The sequence below is a fragment of the Gekko japonicus genome, unplaced genomic scaffold, assembly GCF_001447785.1.
Source record: "Gekko japonicus isolate JY-2015 unplaced genomic scaffold, Gekko_japonicus_V1.1 scaffold793, whole genome shotgun sequence".
Taxonomy (NCBI): domain Eukaryota; kingdom Metazoa; phylum Chordata; class Lepidosauria; order Squamata; family Gekkonidae; genus Gekko; species Gekko japonicus.
In genome coordinates, this window is record NW_015167076.1 from 671,109 (window position 1) to 687,148 (window position 16,040).

Here is a 16,040-nt window from a genome sequence, read left to right on the forward strand (position 1 = left end):
GTCTTGAATTACTGTGATGTTGAATGGTTTGCCTTGGATTCGGACCGAGATCATCCTGTTGTTTTTGAAATTGTATCCCATTACTGCCTTTCGCACTCTCTTGTTGACTATAAAGGCCACACCATTTTTTCTATGGGATTCTTGGCCACAGTAGTAGATATAATGGTCTTCTGAGTTAAATTCGCCCATTCCTGTCCACTTTAGTTCAATGATTCCCAAGATGTCGATGTTCAGTCTTGCCATCTCATTTTTGACCATGTCAAGCTTACCTTGATTCATAGATCTTATATTCCCGGTTCCTATACAGTATTGTTCTTTGCAGCATCAAACTTTCCTTTCACCATCAGACACATCGACAGCTGAGTATCCTTTCGGCTTTGGCCCAGCCACTTCACTCTTTCTGGGGTTACTTGTACTTGCCCTCTGTTCTTCCCCAGTAGCATATTGGACACCTTCCGACCTGAGGGGATCATCTTCCGGCATCATATCTTGTAGCCTTTTGTTACTGTCCATGGGGTTTTCTTGGCAAAGATACTGGAGTGGATTGCCATTTCCTTCTCCATTGGATCACACTTGGTCTGAGTTCTCTGCTGTGGCCTGTCCGTCCTGGGTGGCCCTCCACAATATAGCCCATAGCCTCATCGAACCACGCAAGTCCTCTCACCACGTCAAGGCAGTGATCCATGAGGGAGAGCATACAGATACAAGCATTAATAAACAGACGTGAGAACTAAGTTTGGGTCTAAGTGAGTGGGCAGAGTGTGAAGTGATATGGAAGTCAAAATGAGGAAAGAGGTGCAGTGGGAGGGCAAGAGGAGAAGAGGAGGTGTGGACCAGTGTTTGTAAGAAGGGGAGAAGAAGTAAGGAGGAGGGGGGGGGAAATATAGGGAAAGGTGGCTGGGGATTGATGTCAGAAGACAAAGCAGGGACCAGTGAGGGGATTTCTTGTGTCTCATGGCCCCAACTGATATTATGTAAACACATAAACCCCAATGACAGCTTTCTAGACCAGTTCATGCGCTGTATAAAATAAATTCCAGCCCATAAAAAGTGCCAGAATTGTGTTGGTCCTTAAGATATTTATTTTATTTTTATTTATTTTTATACCCCACCCTCCCCGCAGATACTCTGGTTAACACTGACCTTGAGGTACTATTTTGGCTTTTCCATGGAGAGACAGAGGAGAGGCAGCAAAGAGACAGAATAGAATGAAAAATGTTAGCTTTAACATAACTGGGCATGCTAGAACTACTTGAAGCAGAATATAGATACTTTTTGTGTCAACAGTACAAGATGGAGGACACTGGCTTCATAGTCAGTAAACAATAATCAATTCAACAGATATTTCCACAGAAAGAAATTTCTGCCAAGGGAACAGTAAGGTAGGGCTGCAAGGCATGGGTAACATAGAATGTGACAGTAGGGGAATCATAAAATGTTGGCCCCCCCCCCCCCCCCCCCCCAAAAAGGCAAGGGACTATTCGTATTCGAGACCTTCAACACTGAGATGCAGATGCCAAATCCTCACTTGTCCCAGACGTAAAAAAGCTGTGAGATACAGATAAACCTTTGGTCTTCAGATTCAAAAACAGAAGTGTTATCACACTGTGGCTAACTGAAAGACATCCTCTTTTTTCTCTCTTCAAGGTCATAAACTAGATTCAACAAAGGTCTCTAGCAATTATAATTGTGTGTCCATTAGTGGATCTTAAGATCACTTTCTCTTTCAAGTCTCCTACTTTTGTCTCATTCTTTAAGACTGAGCCTGCAGACAGGGATCTGTTTGTTTCTATATAGCATCTACTATATATTTAACCTCAAGCAGGTTCTCTGAAGAGACGGCAAGGGAGGACAAGGAAACTGTCTAAACAAAGGTTCTAAACAGACCTACGAAGCTCTTATCAAATTATTGCTAATTGTCCATCCAAGATTTGCCTCTGGTTTCCCTTACATCTAGAGTAGATTAAGTTGCAGTTCAGCCGCTGAATACTTACTAATTCTGTGGCACTAAGAGTTAGGCTGTAAGAGTTCATGCCTGTGTAGGTGCCAGTTCTGGGAGATTTCTTTGAATTGGATGTCTAAAGGCTGGGAGCATAACAAGAATTTTCCTACTTGTAATTCTGTTCACCATTCTTTCATTGTCTATTTTTTTGACTTAATAATGATTTTAAATGCTAGTTCACTGGTGCTGCTATCAGTATAAATACTGTAAATGGACCTCAGACTGCAAGGAGCTTGTGGCGTCCTCTAATTAAGGAGGACTGGTTTTCTCTTTAAATGTGCTCTTCGCTTAATTAAACTGGGTAGATTCAGCCGCCACCAGGAATTTAAGGACTTCCAAACCTTCTCTCTGTTCTTCATTCTGGTAAAGTAACCCAGTGTCTAGGCTTTTCAGGGATCTATGTGGTCTTGAGTAAGGATTGAATTCAATTCTGGGATAACAAACAAAAAATGATTTATTGAACTAAGAACAAAATATGAGGTTGGTTATTCTGTAACTGTTTAGGATAAAGGGACTTGTAAATATGGTTGTTCAAATGTATCAAACATGCAGCCTTTTTTCCTTTTGTTTGTTTGACCCTCAGTTCCAACATCAACAGGATTCACTCTTTCCTTTAGAGTCAGCCACTCAGGCTAAGGACATACATATTCCCGTCTTTGAGATCTCTCACAGAACTACGTTATATTAACTCTCACTGACTGAACCCCAACTGAACAATTCCACTGACTTTCATAGCTGACACACAGAGAGAGATTCCTTTCAAAAACTCCTCCCACACTGTCATCCACCAATCACAGCACATTTGTTTCTCTCAATCACTCTAGTCTGCTTATCACCACACTTCAACCAAACATTTAAAGGCGCACACACTCTCATAAAACAAGAAATCATTACAGAGCTGAATTTGACTTTTCTGTTTTGGCTCTGTGTAGAAAAGGGTGTGTGTCTGGTATTTATATTTTTAATTTTTTTAAAGATTTTTGTTACAGGCTGTGGAAGCAGCTGCCCTCTTAGTAGGCTGACATACTGGCATTAGGACTAGAGCTCTGGCTTCTTTCACGCCTCAAAAAAGAGAAGATGGAGTGCTAGAAATGATTTTAGCATCTTCCTAGCTTAGGATTGCCAGGCCTGGTTTGAAAAATACCTGGAGACTCTGGGGATGGATCTGGGAGAGGGTGGGGTTTGGGGAGGGGAGGGACCTCAGCATGGTACAAGGCCACAGAGTCCACCCTTCAAGGCAGCCATTTTCTCCAGGGGAGCTGATCTCTGTCAGCTGGAGGTCAGTTGTAAAAGCGGGAGATCCCCAGGCCCCACCTGGAAGCTGGCGACCCTATCCTGACCCTTTTTTCAAAAATAAAGAATAAGCAGCAGTTCTGAATCTTACTGTTGTTGGGCAGGCAGGACTCAAATTGGGGAGGGGCTACCTCTCACTAGAAGGGACAGCAATCTGTCTGATTTACATAGCCTCAACTGTGGAGTGAGTGAGGGAAGTAATGCTTACCAGGAGTTTTTCTGAGTGTAGTGCTGTGGATATCATGAATTAACAAGTGTGAATCTGTGAGGACTCACCAGGAAGGGAAAATCCCCTCCCTTGCTGGTTCAGTACTCCTCCTCCCCATACTGCCCCTGGTTCTGACTGCACTTTCTTCCTCCTCCATGTGACATTTTTGGTTACTCTAGCAACCAGGTCTGCCTTTTTTGTCATGTCTGCACATACAGTGATACCATTTTTTATGCCTTGGTGGTGGAAAGTGCCATCGGATCATGGCTGACTTATGGCAACCCCATAGGGCTTTCAAGGGAGGAAATGAACACAGGTGGTTTGCCATTGCCTGCCCCTGATAATAATAATAATGAATCATATTTTTGCGCAAGCATGTAGTTGGCAGTGTAAAAATGATCCCACCTGTCCCCTTCCTGCTACTTTTGCTCATGAGGCAGAAGGAAATCTGCATGCATTGAGAGGGGTTTTTGTCTTCCCCCAGCCCTCCCTTCTCAGTCTTCTTACTTTGAGGAGGAGGAGGAGAGGAGATTGTATTTATACCCCGCCCTTCACTACCCAAAGGTGTCTCAGAGCGGCTTACAAAATCCTTTCCCTTCCCCTCCCTGTGAGGTAGGTGGGGCTGAGAGAGCTCTGACAGAAACTGCTCTTTTTCAAGAACAGCTGTGCCAGAACTATGGCTTGCCCAAGGTCATCCAGCCAGGGGCAAGTGGAGGAGTGGGGAATCAAACCTGGTTCTCCCAGATTAGAGTCCGCGCACTTAACCACTACACCAAACTGGCTCTCACCACTACAGTTCTCTTTATTTCTCTAACTGTGGGTTGAGGCACAGATAGGGGCTCTGTGTGGGCATGTGTACTGCTTCAGACACACGCCTTCCTCCCTGGCCAGCTTAATTGTCTGTAGCCCAGAATTTCTGATCTGTTGTGTGGATGAGCAGCCAGATACCCTGGGTGAGAACTTAGGTCACAAATGGCAATCTTTGAAAGGAAGGTATATTATATACCAAAATACCATCTCATTTCACTAGAGCACAAGGACATTGGAAAGCTATCAAAACACTACTAACCGTTAGGTGTGTGTGTGTGTGTGTGTGTGTGTGAAGTGCTCTCAAGTTGCTTTTGACTTATGGCAACCCATTTATACCCCGCCCTTCACTACCCTAAGGAGTCTCAAAGCGGCCTACAATCTCTTCCCCTTCCCTATTGTTAGCAGCCATTCTCAGGTCCTGCAAACTGAGGGCCGTGAGTCAGTCGGTCTCCCAGATCCATTCCCAGAGAAATAATGGGTTCTATTAGATCTAAGGATGAAAACTGATCAGTAACTTTAATATTGATCCCAAGAAAACAGCTTTAATTATGAGTTTCATTTCACATAATGAGAAGTTTTATATTTGGCTAGTATTGTTCAGATAATATCCCCTGAAAATACTTATTCTAATTGAGTCTTGGAAGTGATATACTATCATTTTTTTAGATTCTGAAGCGTTAGCATGTCCCGGAGGGACAACAGGAAATCCAGCAAAAAGTGTGACACTTCAGACAGCAAGGTAAGAAAGTATGAATGCTGAGAAAATGGTATTTTGAACTTCTTCACAGTCACAATGTAGAAATGTGGCCTGCTGCTGAAAGCAAGTTGGGATAACCTCACAAATGAATCTGATCCCATCACTAGCAATAATAGTAATAATATGCATTTCAGGTATTTCACACACTTTTTAAATATTAGTAATTCCTCTTTTTTGGCACATTACACATGTCTATGTTAACTAAAAGTGGAGCCTTGAGAATTAGGTTGTCATGTCCAGATTAAAGTTTAGGTTGTCCTACTCCTCCCCTTTTCTGTGAAGTCACTTCCTCCTGCCAAAATTCAATTTCCCACCTCATCACTTTCCTCTTCCTTCTCTATCACTTTACGTTGCTTGTAGGCTTCAGTATGTATGCATTCTTATGTCATAACCTTTTCATCCTAAATATGTGTGCTGATATATCCAGTTACATTCCACTCAACTTTAAAAACAAAACCCTCTCAAAATCCTCCTTGAGGTGCTTGTCAATGCTAAAGAGAAAAGTCCACTCAGAATGCCCATAGAATGGCACTGGCCAACAGCAGTCCCATCCCTTTCTCAATCCCCAAGTTGTCTCAAGTCTTTAATGTTATGACAGGCCTAGTCTCTATGATTTGAGTTCATGTTACACGTTACAGTCCTACTCTTTATGGTCTACCAAGGAGAAGTCCTACCCCACTGAAGCCATTCTAGGACTGGCAGTTCTCTTAGACTCTGTGAATCTTCCCTCCAAACTCCCATTTCCTAGAGGGGAACTGTTCTCTGTAGTCTTGAGGTTAATTGTAGCTCCAGGAGAACTCCAGGTTCCAACTTGGGGTTGGTAACCCTACTGGGAATCAACAACATGCAGCTGTGTGCTCACGTTTTGTTCCTGTGATAATCTAGTCACTCACTTGCCTGTGGTAAGAGTAACTTTTGGGCAGCCACATTTGGAAGCTTTTATAACCTTGGTATTTCCCCCCCACCTCGGCTACTGGTAAAGGTAATAGCTTTTTGTGTGAAACTAGTAATTGTGGAATTTGTGGCGCTTTGTTGTTCATATGAGTTAGTGGCATTGTGATCTGCTTTAACCTGTTATAATAATAATTAAAAAGTTACAACAACTTTCTTCTTTTTGTGTTTTAGCATTCCAAGTCTTCCAGTGACAGGAGTTCGGGCCATTCTAGCTTAGCTTCCTCAGAAAGTGTTACAAAAGTGAGCTTTGGGTATTGTTGATCAAAAAACTCTAAAATTATGTATTTGTCATTTTTCGTCAAAAGGTCTAGAACTGTTAGAGCAATACACTAGAATGTCTATCTGGTTGTGAAGTACATTTATATGCGCCTGCTGATTTTAAATAATGTGATTGTTTAATTACTCTGACTGTAGACTTTGTTCAATTTAAATGCTGTAGTGTAAGTTGAATATCTGCATGCTTAGTGAAGTAGTATAATTTCATACCATTTATACAGTGATCATTTTTTCCCTTTGTTCTAAATATTGTAATTATTATTGCCTGAACTAATAAAGCTTAAGGAATATGCTGGGCCAAATCTGAGAACTGCCAGGGCACAGGTGCACCATTTGTACAATGTAGCCAGCCAAGTACCACATGTAGCACCAATTCTGGAACAACTTAATGGGCTCAAGAAACCAGTTTGAGAGTTAAATTCACAATGATTTTGGCTGCCCTGGCTTTTTACAGTTGAAACAGTGAGGCACATTCTGAGGACATACTGAGAGAGATCCCGAAGATATGTGGGTCCTTGACCGTTTAGGGCCTTGAAGGTCAAAACCAAGATTTGAACCTGATCCAGTGCTCTACTGGGAGCCAGTGCAGCACAGGCTGGATATGTGCCATCCGAGGGGTCCCTGTAAGGAGCTGCGCAGCCGCATTCTGGATCATTTTGAGCTTCTGGGTCAAGCGCAAGGGTAGGCCCATGTAGAGCGAATTACAGTAGTCTATCCTTATTTTTATTTAAATAAATAGTCAATGTTGTTCTCTTTCAGAAATACAAAGGGACAGAAGTCAGTAAATATAATGCCGGAGAACAGCCGCAGAGTCAAAGGTAAACTCTTCTTTGCAATAAAGGGCACTAGCTTAAAAATATTATTGTATCACTTGTTCTTTTGTAGTTGCTTTTTACAGCTTAGACATTAATTAATACATTTCACATAATTAAAGATTGACGTTCAGTTAGTAATTAGAGTATATTAATTGCCTGGCTTTAATCCAGTTAAATTTACTCACTGCAACATCTAAAGAAAGCTTCTCCACTCTTCTCCTAGCAAGGGAGAATGGTAGGAGACCTTAATTTTTTTTCCTTTTTGGGTACAGGATGAAGGGAAGCAAACTGCTTGCTGGCTTCCCTTTCCAAGGCAGAGTGACAACTTGTGCTTTTAAATAGTAAACATAACTTTCTCCAACTGTAACAGCTTTTGTTAGTCTTTAAAATCTGAAGTTAGGCTACTGTTTAGAAAAAGTCACTCTCGACCATGCACTGTGTCTGAAGGAAATTTGGGAGTTGTCTTCCCACCGTTCTTTAGACTCAGCGAAGGATGCCGGGTTTGCTTGCATGAATTCTGAGTCCCAGCGCCGAGAGCTGCACAATCATGAATACCCTTCCTCTTCTCAAGGGCAAGTAGATGGTTTGTCTTGTGCCCTACATCATTGGTGCTTGCTTTGCTTAGGAAAAACAATTCCTAGCAACGTGGGGAGTGAGATCTACACTGTCCCTTCTTGGCAAGAGAGGAAGAGGATTGGGTTCTGCCTGTTTGCTGCAGTAGGCCTCTTAATGTGGCTGCAGCAGCTAGTTTTTAACACTTAAAAGTTGACCACTCTAGGGCTGCATCTCTGAGCCTCGGGGCTTTTGGAGGAAGCTGTTAGGGCTGAATTTCTGTAGCTTCTAAGCACTGGGTAAAACTTGTCGCAGGTGCCCATGTGTTTCATCTCTCAGTAGGAATGGTGAACAAAGTGACCCACAGACAGACAAGGTAGGGGCTTCTTGAGGGAATCTTAATTTTAAATCATCAAGGCACTGTTGCATCTTCTGTTACCACTCACGCAAGCATACTAAGTTGATCTGCTAGGTCGACTTGTAGCTTGATAATGTGGAAGAGGCGAGGGTCCTGACAGTCCATTACTCCCCTACATGAAGTTCCTCTTTCTTGATATTTCTCTGCCCTCTGGAATGCCACAACTCCTCATGCCGTTTGTCTGGCCTCTGCAAGCTAAGTTTTAAGGTATTCACATGCACACATGCATGCCTAGCATTTGATTTGCTTTGATGAAATTCCATCTAAATCGAGACTCTGTCACCTCTCCCCTCAAAGAAAATCCCCATTTGAGCCCCTAAGACTTTAGGGAGGGTGAGGTACACATTCCCCCTGAACTCTCCAAAACACCATAGGGAGGGGATGGGAAAGATATCTTCCTCTTTGCAGTGTACCACTCCGGTCCAGGGCCAGATGAACAGCTTGCTGCTTGCATGGCCCCAAATGCAGCAGTAAGTTCTGCAATCAACCCATAGCTTGCAAGCCTTGCAGAGTAGCCACTTTGGTTGCTTTTCAGAAGGACCTGCTGCTAGAGGGTGTGTGTAGAGATAAAAGTGTGCCATGCGTTCTACTTCACACACAGAGAGAGAAAGAAGAAGCAGGATGGTGAGGGGAAGCCAGTGTTAAAGAGTTTTGTTTTGTAGCTCCTCACTACAGTACACCATGAGAGCCGGCATGGTGTAGTTGTTAAGAGCGACAGACTCCAATCTGGTGAACCGGGTTCGATTCCACACTCTTCCACATGAAGCCAGCTGAATGAACTTGGGTCAGTCACAGCTCTATCAGCCCCCCAAATAAGTCTAGCTCGCTACCTAGTGATGCATAATGCTAAAAGAGCTAGAACTTTAGGCTGCCAGACAATCTTAGGATCTCCTGGCTATACTACACACAATGCCATAGGATAACTCATTAAGCAGTACACCATCTGGTGTTTGGCTTGGGTTTTCTACCTCCTGGCTATACTACACACAACGCCATAGGATAACTAATTCATTAAGCAGTACACCATCTTGTGTTTGGCTTGGTTTCCTGCTGTTGATCTGTTTGCCCATGGTCCTGTTTCTGGGAAGGTTGAAGCCTATAGTTCTAGGGGGCCCCAGGCTGCTGAGCTGTCGTGCGTTGAAGGTTGAAGCCTATAGTTCTAGGGGGCATTATACTGCAGCCCTGGGCTGCTGAGCTGTCGTGCGCTGTAGGATGAGGGGGAAATCCACTGTTGACCACTTCCTTTTCATACCTCATAGGCTGCCCTCTTGTAACCAGGATTTCCAAAGTCTGTTTTGTTCCTTGAGAAAGCTGCATTTTGACCAAAATCTCAACTTTCACAAGTTGCTTTGTAATAGTTCCTCTCCATTATGCATCCTCAGGGTTTGTGATGGCGCTGGATACACCAAAGCAAAAAGAAGCCTTGATCTCAAAGATTTTGGGAAACAGACTTCAGAAGGAGCCAGTAGCAACAGTTCTGTTTTCTTGCCCATTGAGAAGCGTGAAAAGATCACTTTGCATTTTAAAAATAAGGCTAAACGTGAGGGAGATGGAAGAAGCAATAAGGACACTACAGCAGCCTTTCCTAGCAGCGGAGGCTCTGGATCAGACGCCTGCAGTGAATCTGATGCTCAAAGAAGGAAAAAGAAGTTGGAGGACTTGAAGGTCCTAAACAGCTGGGAGAAGAACAGAAAAAAGGCCAGAGTGGAACGCACCAAACTAAAAGAAACCATAGTGAAGCGCGTGCTAGAGCAGATTGGGGAAACTGTACTTCCTACCCTGTGCTCCCCCCACCATACAGAAAAGCCTTCTAATTTGAGCAGCAGACCACAGAAACCTTCCAAAAAGCCATATCCAGCCCTTGATGATTCCTCAGGTAGAAAGTTGTTCAGACAAGGAGGCAGAGAAGAGCTTCCAGGAAAGCATGCTTCACCTGCACTACCTAGAAAAAGCGACAAGGAGATGAAACATATTCCTGTGACTGAACTGTCCAAAGGTTGGAAGTATCAGAAGCAGAAGGAACAGCGATGTCTTGAATCCGTCGATAGTATTTGCAGTGCAAGGGCACACAGAAGGAGCTGTGAGGAAGAAGTTTTACATATTAATCAGGTAAAGTAAAAACGAAAATTTAACCAAGAGCTGAAATTGCCAAACTCCTTCATTTGCTAGTGTAACAAACCACATAAAGTCACACCTCCTGTTGATATATGGTATTTGCAGCTTCTTTGTTTTACCGTGCTTAAATCCATTTTCTGAGCATGTGATAGAACATTTTGTTGTTGTTCAGTCGAAGAGTCAAGTCCGACTCTTCGCGACCCCATGGATAGAGATGTAAAATTTCCGGAAATTTTGAAGCTCGGAAAAAAACCTGTTTTCCCCCCGGAAAAAACTGGAATTTTCGGAAAAATTGAAAAAAATGCTACATTAGCATTTCTTTTGTCTTTTCTAGATTGAAAGTCATTCTGTTACTTTAGGAACATAAAATATGACTATGGACATTTTTACTTGGCATGAAATTATCACAACTAGCATATTAAAAATATAGTGTATCCAAACAATTATTACAAACAGAATACCCACCCACATGCAAAAACAAGACTGAAACCTTTCTCTTTTCTTGTGACAATAGCACCCCCTAAAGGAAGAAATGCATCTTGTTCTTGCATTAGATTGTAACCTAGGACCCTGCTTGTCCTCAGTGTACAGAAATTAGATCAATCTGATACCATATATATATATTTTAGAAATGATTTGGAAAATATTTGAACACCTTGTCTTAAAATATTTTATTCATCATGTTAAAATAAAACGTTCCATAATTGATTTCTTTTTTCAATTTTTCCAATTTTTCGGAAAAAAACAAAAAGGCTTCAGGAAAAAAACGTTTTTTTCCCTAATTTTTCCGGGGTTTTTTCGGGCCTTCACATCTCTACCCATGGACCGCATCCCGCCAGGCCCTCCTGTCTTCCATCGTGCTCTGGAGTTTGCTTAATTTCATGTTCTTTGCATCGATTGCTTAATTTCATGTTCGTTGCATCGAACGATAGAACATGTACACAGATCCAATTATCTAATGTTATAATACTGTACTTGTAGGCTGGAAAGTCTGCATAGGTCCCTGACTGCCCCACACCTAGGTAGCTGCTTTCATTGTAGAACAGAAATCAGTGTGGAAATTGCTTCAAGCCCCTAGTAAAATTTCAGCCCTTCTAAAGGGCTGAGCCCCACAAAAATTCAAGCTGTTTTCTATAGTGTAACATTTTTGGTGTGACATTAACGTATTACTTATTTATATCACACCTTTCTGTTGAAAAACAAAACACTGAAGTTGGCTAACAGGCATAAAGCATCCTAAATGAAATAAAACTCTAATACTCTTGTTTCTTTTACAGAACACCAGAGGTCTACATCACTCTTGCCTAGCTGAACCTACCGAGACTGCAAATATAGACCAAGAGGTTAGAGGCTATGTAGTTTTATTAGTCTTATGCTTTTTAAATTTATTTTGATTTATATCCCGCCCTCCCTGCCAGGCAGGCTCAGGGCGGCTTACATTAAAAGTTAAAATACAGTAAAACACAGATGAAGCATCACAAAACTCAAATACATAACAAAGAAAGTGCTGGTGGCAGTAGACATCTGGATTCTGCTGCAGTGTTCATCTCACGCAGCTGCAAACCTTGCCTTTTTCAACCATATGAATTCATGGAACCCTCTGCCAACTTCCATCAGGGCCCTGGGGGACTTAATGCAATTCCGCAGGGCCTGTAAGGCAGAGATATTCCACCAGGCTTTTGGTTGAGAACAGCAATAGTTCTCCATCATAGCTGGCACCCTCTTTTTTTCCATTCTGCCCGCTTCGGCCTCCTCCTTAACCTGCCTACGAGATAGAAGAACAGCCCAGAGTAGATTTTTGATTAAAATTAAGGATGCCACCTGGAGACTGTTAAAGTAAGGATAATTGATTTGTTGACTTTAATCTGACATTTTGTACTGTTTCTAACCTGTTGTAAATCACCTAGAGCCTTGTGTACTCAGAGATTGGGCAATCCAGAAATTTAATAAATAATAATAATAAGCTGCCTTATGTTGAGTCAGGCCATAGATTTATCAAGGCATTGTCTACTCAGCCAAGCAGTATCTCTGCTGGGACTCAGGTAGAGGTTTTTCACATTATCACTGCCTTAAAAAGGACCACTTCCTGATCCTTTTAACTGGACATGCGGGAATTGAAGCTGGGACCCTCTGCATGCAAAGCAGTTGCTCTCACGCTGAGCCCCAGCTGTTCCTCATCGGCTCTGTAACTTGTTGTCAAGAGGCATAAATAATTTCATAAAGAAATCTAGTAGCAGCACGAGGTATCTGTGACTGTAGCCATAGTTAGCTTGCTCCCACTCATCAAGTATTCTCCTACCTAGGATTGTGAGCTCCAGGTTTGGCATTTCCTGGAGATTTGAGGGTGGAGACTGAATGGGGCAGGGTTTGGGCAGGGGAGAGAACTCAGCAGGGTATAATACCTTAAATTCCACCCTCTAAAGGGGCCATTTCCTCCCAGGCATTCTATAGATCAGTTCTAATTCCAGGAGATCTCCAGACCCCGCCTGGGAGTTGGCAACCCTAGATCGAAATGAACCTTCAGCAGAAATAATCCCCAGTAATTATAAACACCATTGGTGTTGCATACGTGGGGCTGGTACAAGCGTAATGTGGGTGATCACTTAAGCATAGTTAGGGGACTGCATTCTCTCCCTGCACCTCACATAATCATTCCAGTTTGAGTTCTTTCCACTTAGCAGTTTTAACATTGCCACTCATCTGACCATTTTACTGGGAGTATTGTGGTTTAGCAGAGAACCTGGTTAACTTTTAACTGTGATTAATGTCAGAGCTGGGGGAAAAAATACTTAATTTTGATTTAAGGCTGGACATCACAGATGGGAATGGGGAGGCAGCATGTGGTCCCATGGCCTACTCAAAATCGCTTACCCATGCTTAGTAGATTTACTGTCTCCTCTCTCTTCCCCCCATCCCCAGTTATTCCTGCACCAGTTCTGAGTTTGGAAAGCAGGGAGAGGAAGGCAGGAAGAGCACAAAGAGTGTCTTCTTTCTGTAAATTGTTTTCCGTGGCCAAAGGTTGTGGCTGTGGATAAGCTTGTTACCTGTTTGAGTCCAAAAATGCACTGAAGCAGGATCACTTATATGGAAACCCTTGGCCTTAATGGATCAAAATGTGCATGTGGTTTGTTTATTTTACATTTATATTGCTGTTCTCACAGATGCAGATAGTAGAAGATTTGCATGCTGCTCGGGTTGACAAAAAGATAGCTTTACCTGTGGTGGAGACTTGTGGAGAGTTGACCAGCATGGAGATAGATCTTCCAGATGAGGAAGCAAACAAGTTTTCTAGTAAGCTTACTTGGGTAGAGTGTTTTATGGTTTCCTCCATGGGAAGAGAGGAATAAACACGGGATCCAAATGATTAAATTTCTCATTACTGTACTGCTTGTTCTTGTAACAGGAAACCTTTCTGACATGAATACTTTGATTGTGATTGATACTAACATACTGATCAGCCATCTAGAGCTCATCAAGTCTTTGAAGAATACGGATATCCCAGGTACACGGACTTAGCTGCGTAGCTGAAATATATGGAGAATATGTATCTTGCCGAACAGCTGTTGCTTTGCACAGATTAGGTATTCCATATTGTTGCTCCATACCTTCTTATGTGCACTTTATATCTGCCAGGAAGTAATACTCTAAATTTCCTCTTCTTTTTATAAGGTCATTTCAAATGGTAAACTAGCCTTTGTGCCATGCTCTCCGCTTTACCCACTGACCCTTTCAAAGCTCAATCAACAGAGCAGTCTACTGTGCCCCCCCCCCGCACATTTATATGACAGGCAAAGGAATGGCAGACAGTGTGGCAACCTGGCTGTCTCTCTGTTGCTCCATGCCTCCTTTTACTACAGAAGAGCATGGGCATTTGATTAAAGTAGTAATTGTTGGACTTATTCCCTATCCTAAAGAGAGAACTAGGTGTGCACATAATAATTGGAACAAGGAGGACAGTCTGGAGTCCTGAAATCCATCTCAGATGCTTTGGGAGCATCTGTGTAGCTTAACATTCTTGGTTCTGGTTGTCAGAATATGGTACTCGAAGATCAAATAAACGGAGTCTTCTATAGATTCATGCCGGTAGCCATGTTGTTCTGAAGCGACAGAACAAAGTTCAAGTCCAGTGGCAGCTTTGAGACCAACAAAGTGTAATTCTGGATATAAGCTTTTGTGTGCATGATGTCTGAAGAAGTGTGCCTGCACAGGAAAGCCAATATCCAGAATTAAACTTTGTTGGTCTTAAAGGTGCCACTTTGTTCTGAGTCTTCTATTGTTAGTGTGTTTTTTGAACTAGTATGTTCTGTCTTCAATGTGTCGTGATCAGCAGTTCATTAATAGTTTCCTTGTCCCTTTGTTTAGGTTGCTGGTCAAAAGCCATTTCTTGCATTTTTAATTGCTGATTAGGCATCTTCTCTCCCACTTGTATTTACTAGTTAAACATTTTGTCATGCACCTTTGCTATCAGACGAAGCATCTTTTAGCTGTGCAATAGGGTTTAACGCCATTGCCTTTTTCAGTAGGCTAGCTCTCTAGTCCTTGAACAGGCAATGCTGAGTGGCGTGGCTCCTTCTCCAATGAGTTTGCCTGCATTTGAGGCTCAAATTAACCCTTAATAGAGGAGCTGAGAAATCTGTGTTCTGCTTCTTTGGTGCCATGTTTCTAATTCTCATTGAAAGAGGCAACTGGAGAGAAGAAACAGAGCACATGCTCTTTCAAACCACAAAATGTAGATGGAGGAAGTTAGTCTCCAGGTGGGGCTCTGCACTCACTAACCGCTCCCTGACTACTTGAAAAGGATGAAATATTTTCTGTTCTTTAGTTAGGGAGGTTCAACTTAATGACTTGACAACCATTGCTCTGCTGCCATTGTTCTGCACACTCTAGCCTACAAAACTCTCTTAAAGAACACTGGCTTTTAAAAACATGTTGTGTTTTGATGAGTGAGTTTGATACATTCTGAAAACAGCTTTTCTTTTAACTTGTGAAGAGAATAAGAAGAATGGGTGTATTTACTGATAACATTTGGCATTTCCTTGTTCTAATATAATTTTTAAATCAGACAGGACAGTATTGGTAGATATGCAGGAACTTTTAAGAATATTTAATAGTTAATATAAAAATACAAATATTTATTATGGTGTATTAGTAAAAGATAAAATAGGTTAAAAGAAATTATCCAAATATCAGACTCTTAAAACTTTTTATACACAGAGCTGATAGTTTTACATATACAATTGATGGGTATATCTTATGACCAGTAGACCATGCGCAGTAGGTCATGGTAACTTTTAACAGTTGCACAGCACATGAGGTAACAGCAGCAAAAATTTTCTGGTATTTTAAAATTTATTATTATGTGCATTTGATATGTAATAATTTGGCTTTTTTCTCTCCCTTTTGACAATTCCAGAAAGCAACACCTGCCTCTAAAGAAAATCATTTTTCATATATTTATTTCTGGATGTGTGTTGTTTTACAATAGTAATATTGACCACTGAGGAAGCCCTAAGGGGCATAAGATATACCCATCAGTTGTATATGTAAAACTATCAGCTCCGTGTGTAAAACGTTTTAAGAGTCTGATATTTGGATCATTTCTTTTAACCTATTTTATCTTTTACTAATGTGTACACCATAATAAATATTTGTATTTTTATAATAACTTACTTTGTTAGCTTGACCCTCATATACCACAGCCATATAGCTTGGGTTGAGGGCCCCTCCCCCTTTTTCTCAAATGTTAAATAGTGCCTACAATATTTGTATTTAAATGAACATATTGGAAACAGTAGTTATTTAAAAATGTTCAAAGCAGGTGGCTGATCTATAGCTGAGTC

The 16,040-nt window shown here is 41.8% G+C and overlaps 1 protein-coding gene across 1 annotated transcript in view; it reads left to right on the forward strand.

Annotated features, from left to right (window-relative positions):
* SWT1 (SWT1, RNA endoribonuclease homolog) overlaps positions 1–16,040 on the forward strand; it is a 50,286-nt gene that overhangs the window by 3,215 nt on the left and 31,031 nt on the right. The window contains exons 2-8 of the mRNA XM_015412776.1: positions 4,980–5,052; positions 6,196–6,264; positions 7,060–7,118; positions 9,468–10,194; positions 11,478–11,543; positions 13,362–13,491; positions 13,604–13,702. Coding sequence (XP_015268262.1) covers positions 4,996–5,052; positions 6,196–6,264; positions 7,060–7,118; positions 9,468–10,194; positions 11,478–11,543; positions 13,362–13,491; positions 13,604–13,702 — 1,207 coding nt within the window. The 5' untranslated portion in view covers positions 4,980–4,995. The remainder of the gene's footprint in view (positions 1–4,979; positions 5,053–6,195; positions 6,265–7,059; positions 7,119–9,467; positions 10,195–11,477; positions 11,544–13,361; positions 13,492–13,603; positions 13,703–16,040) is intronic.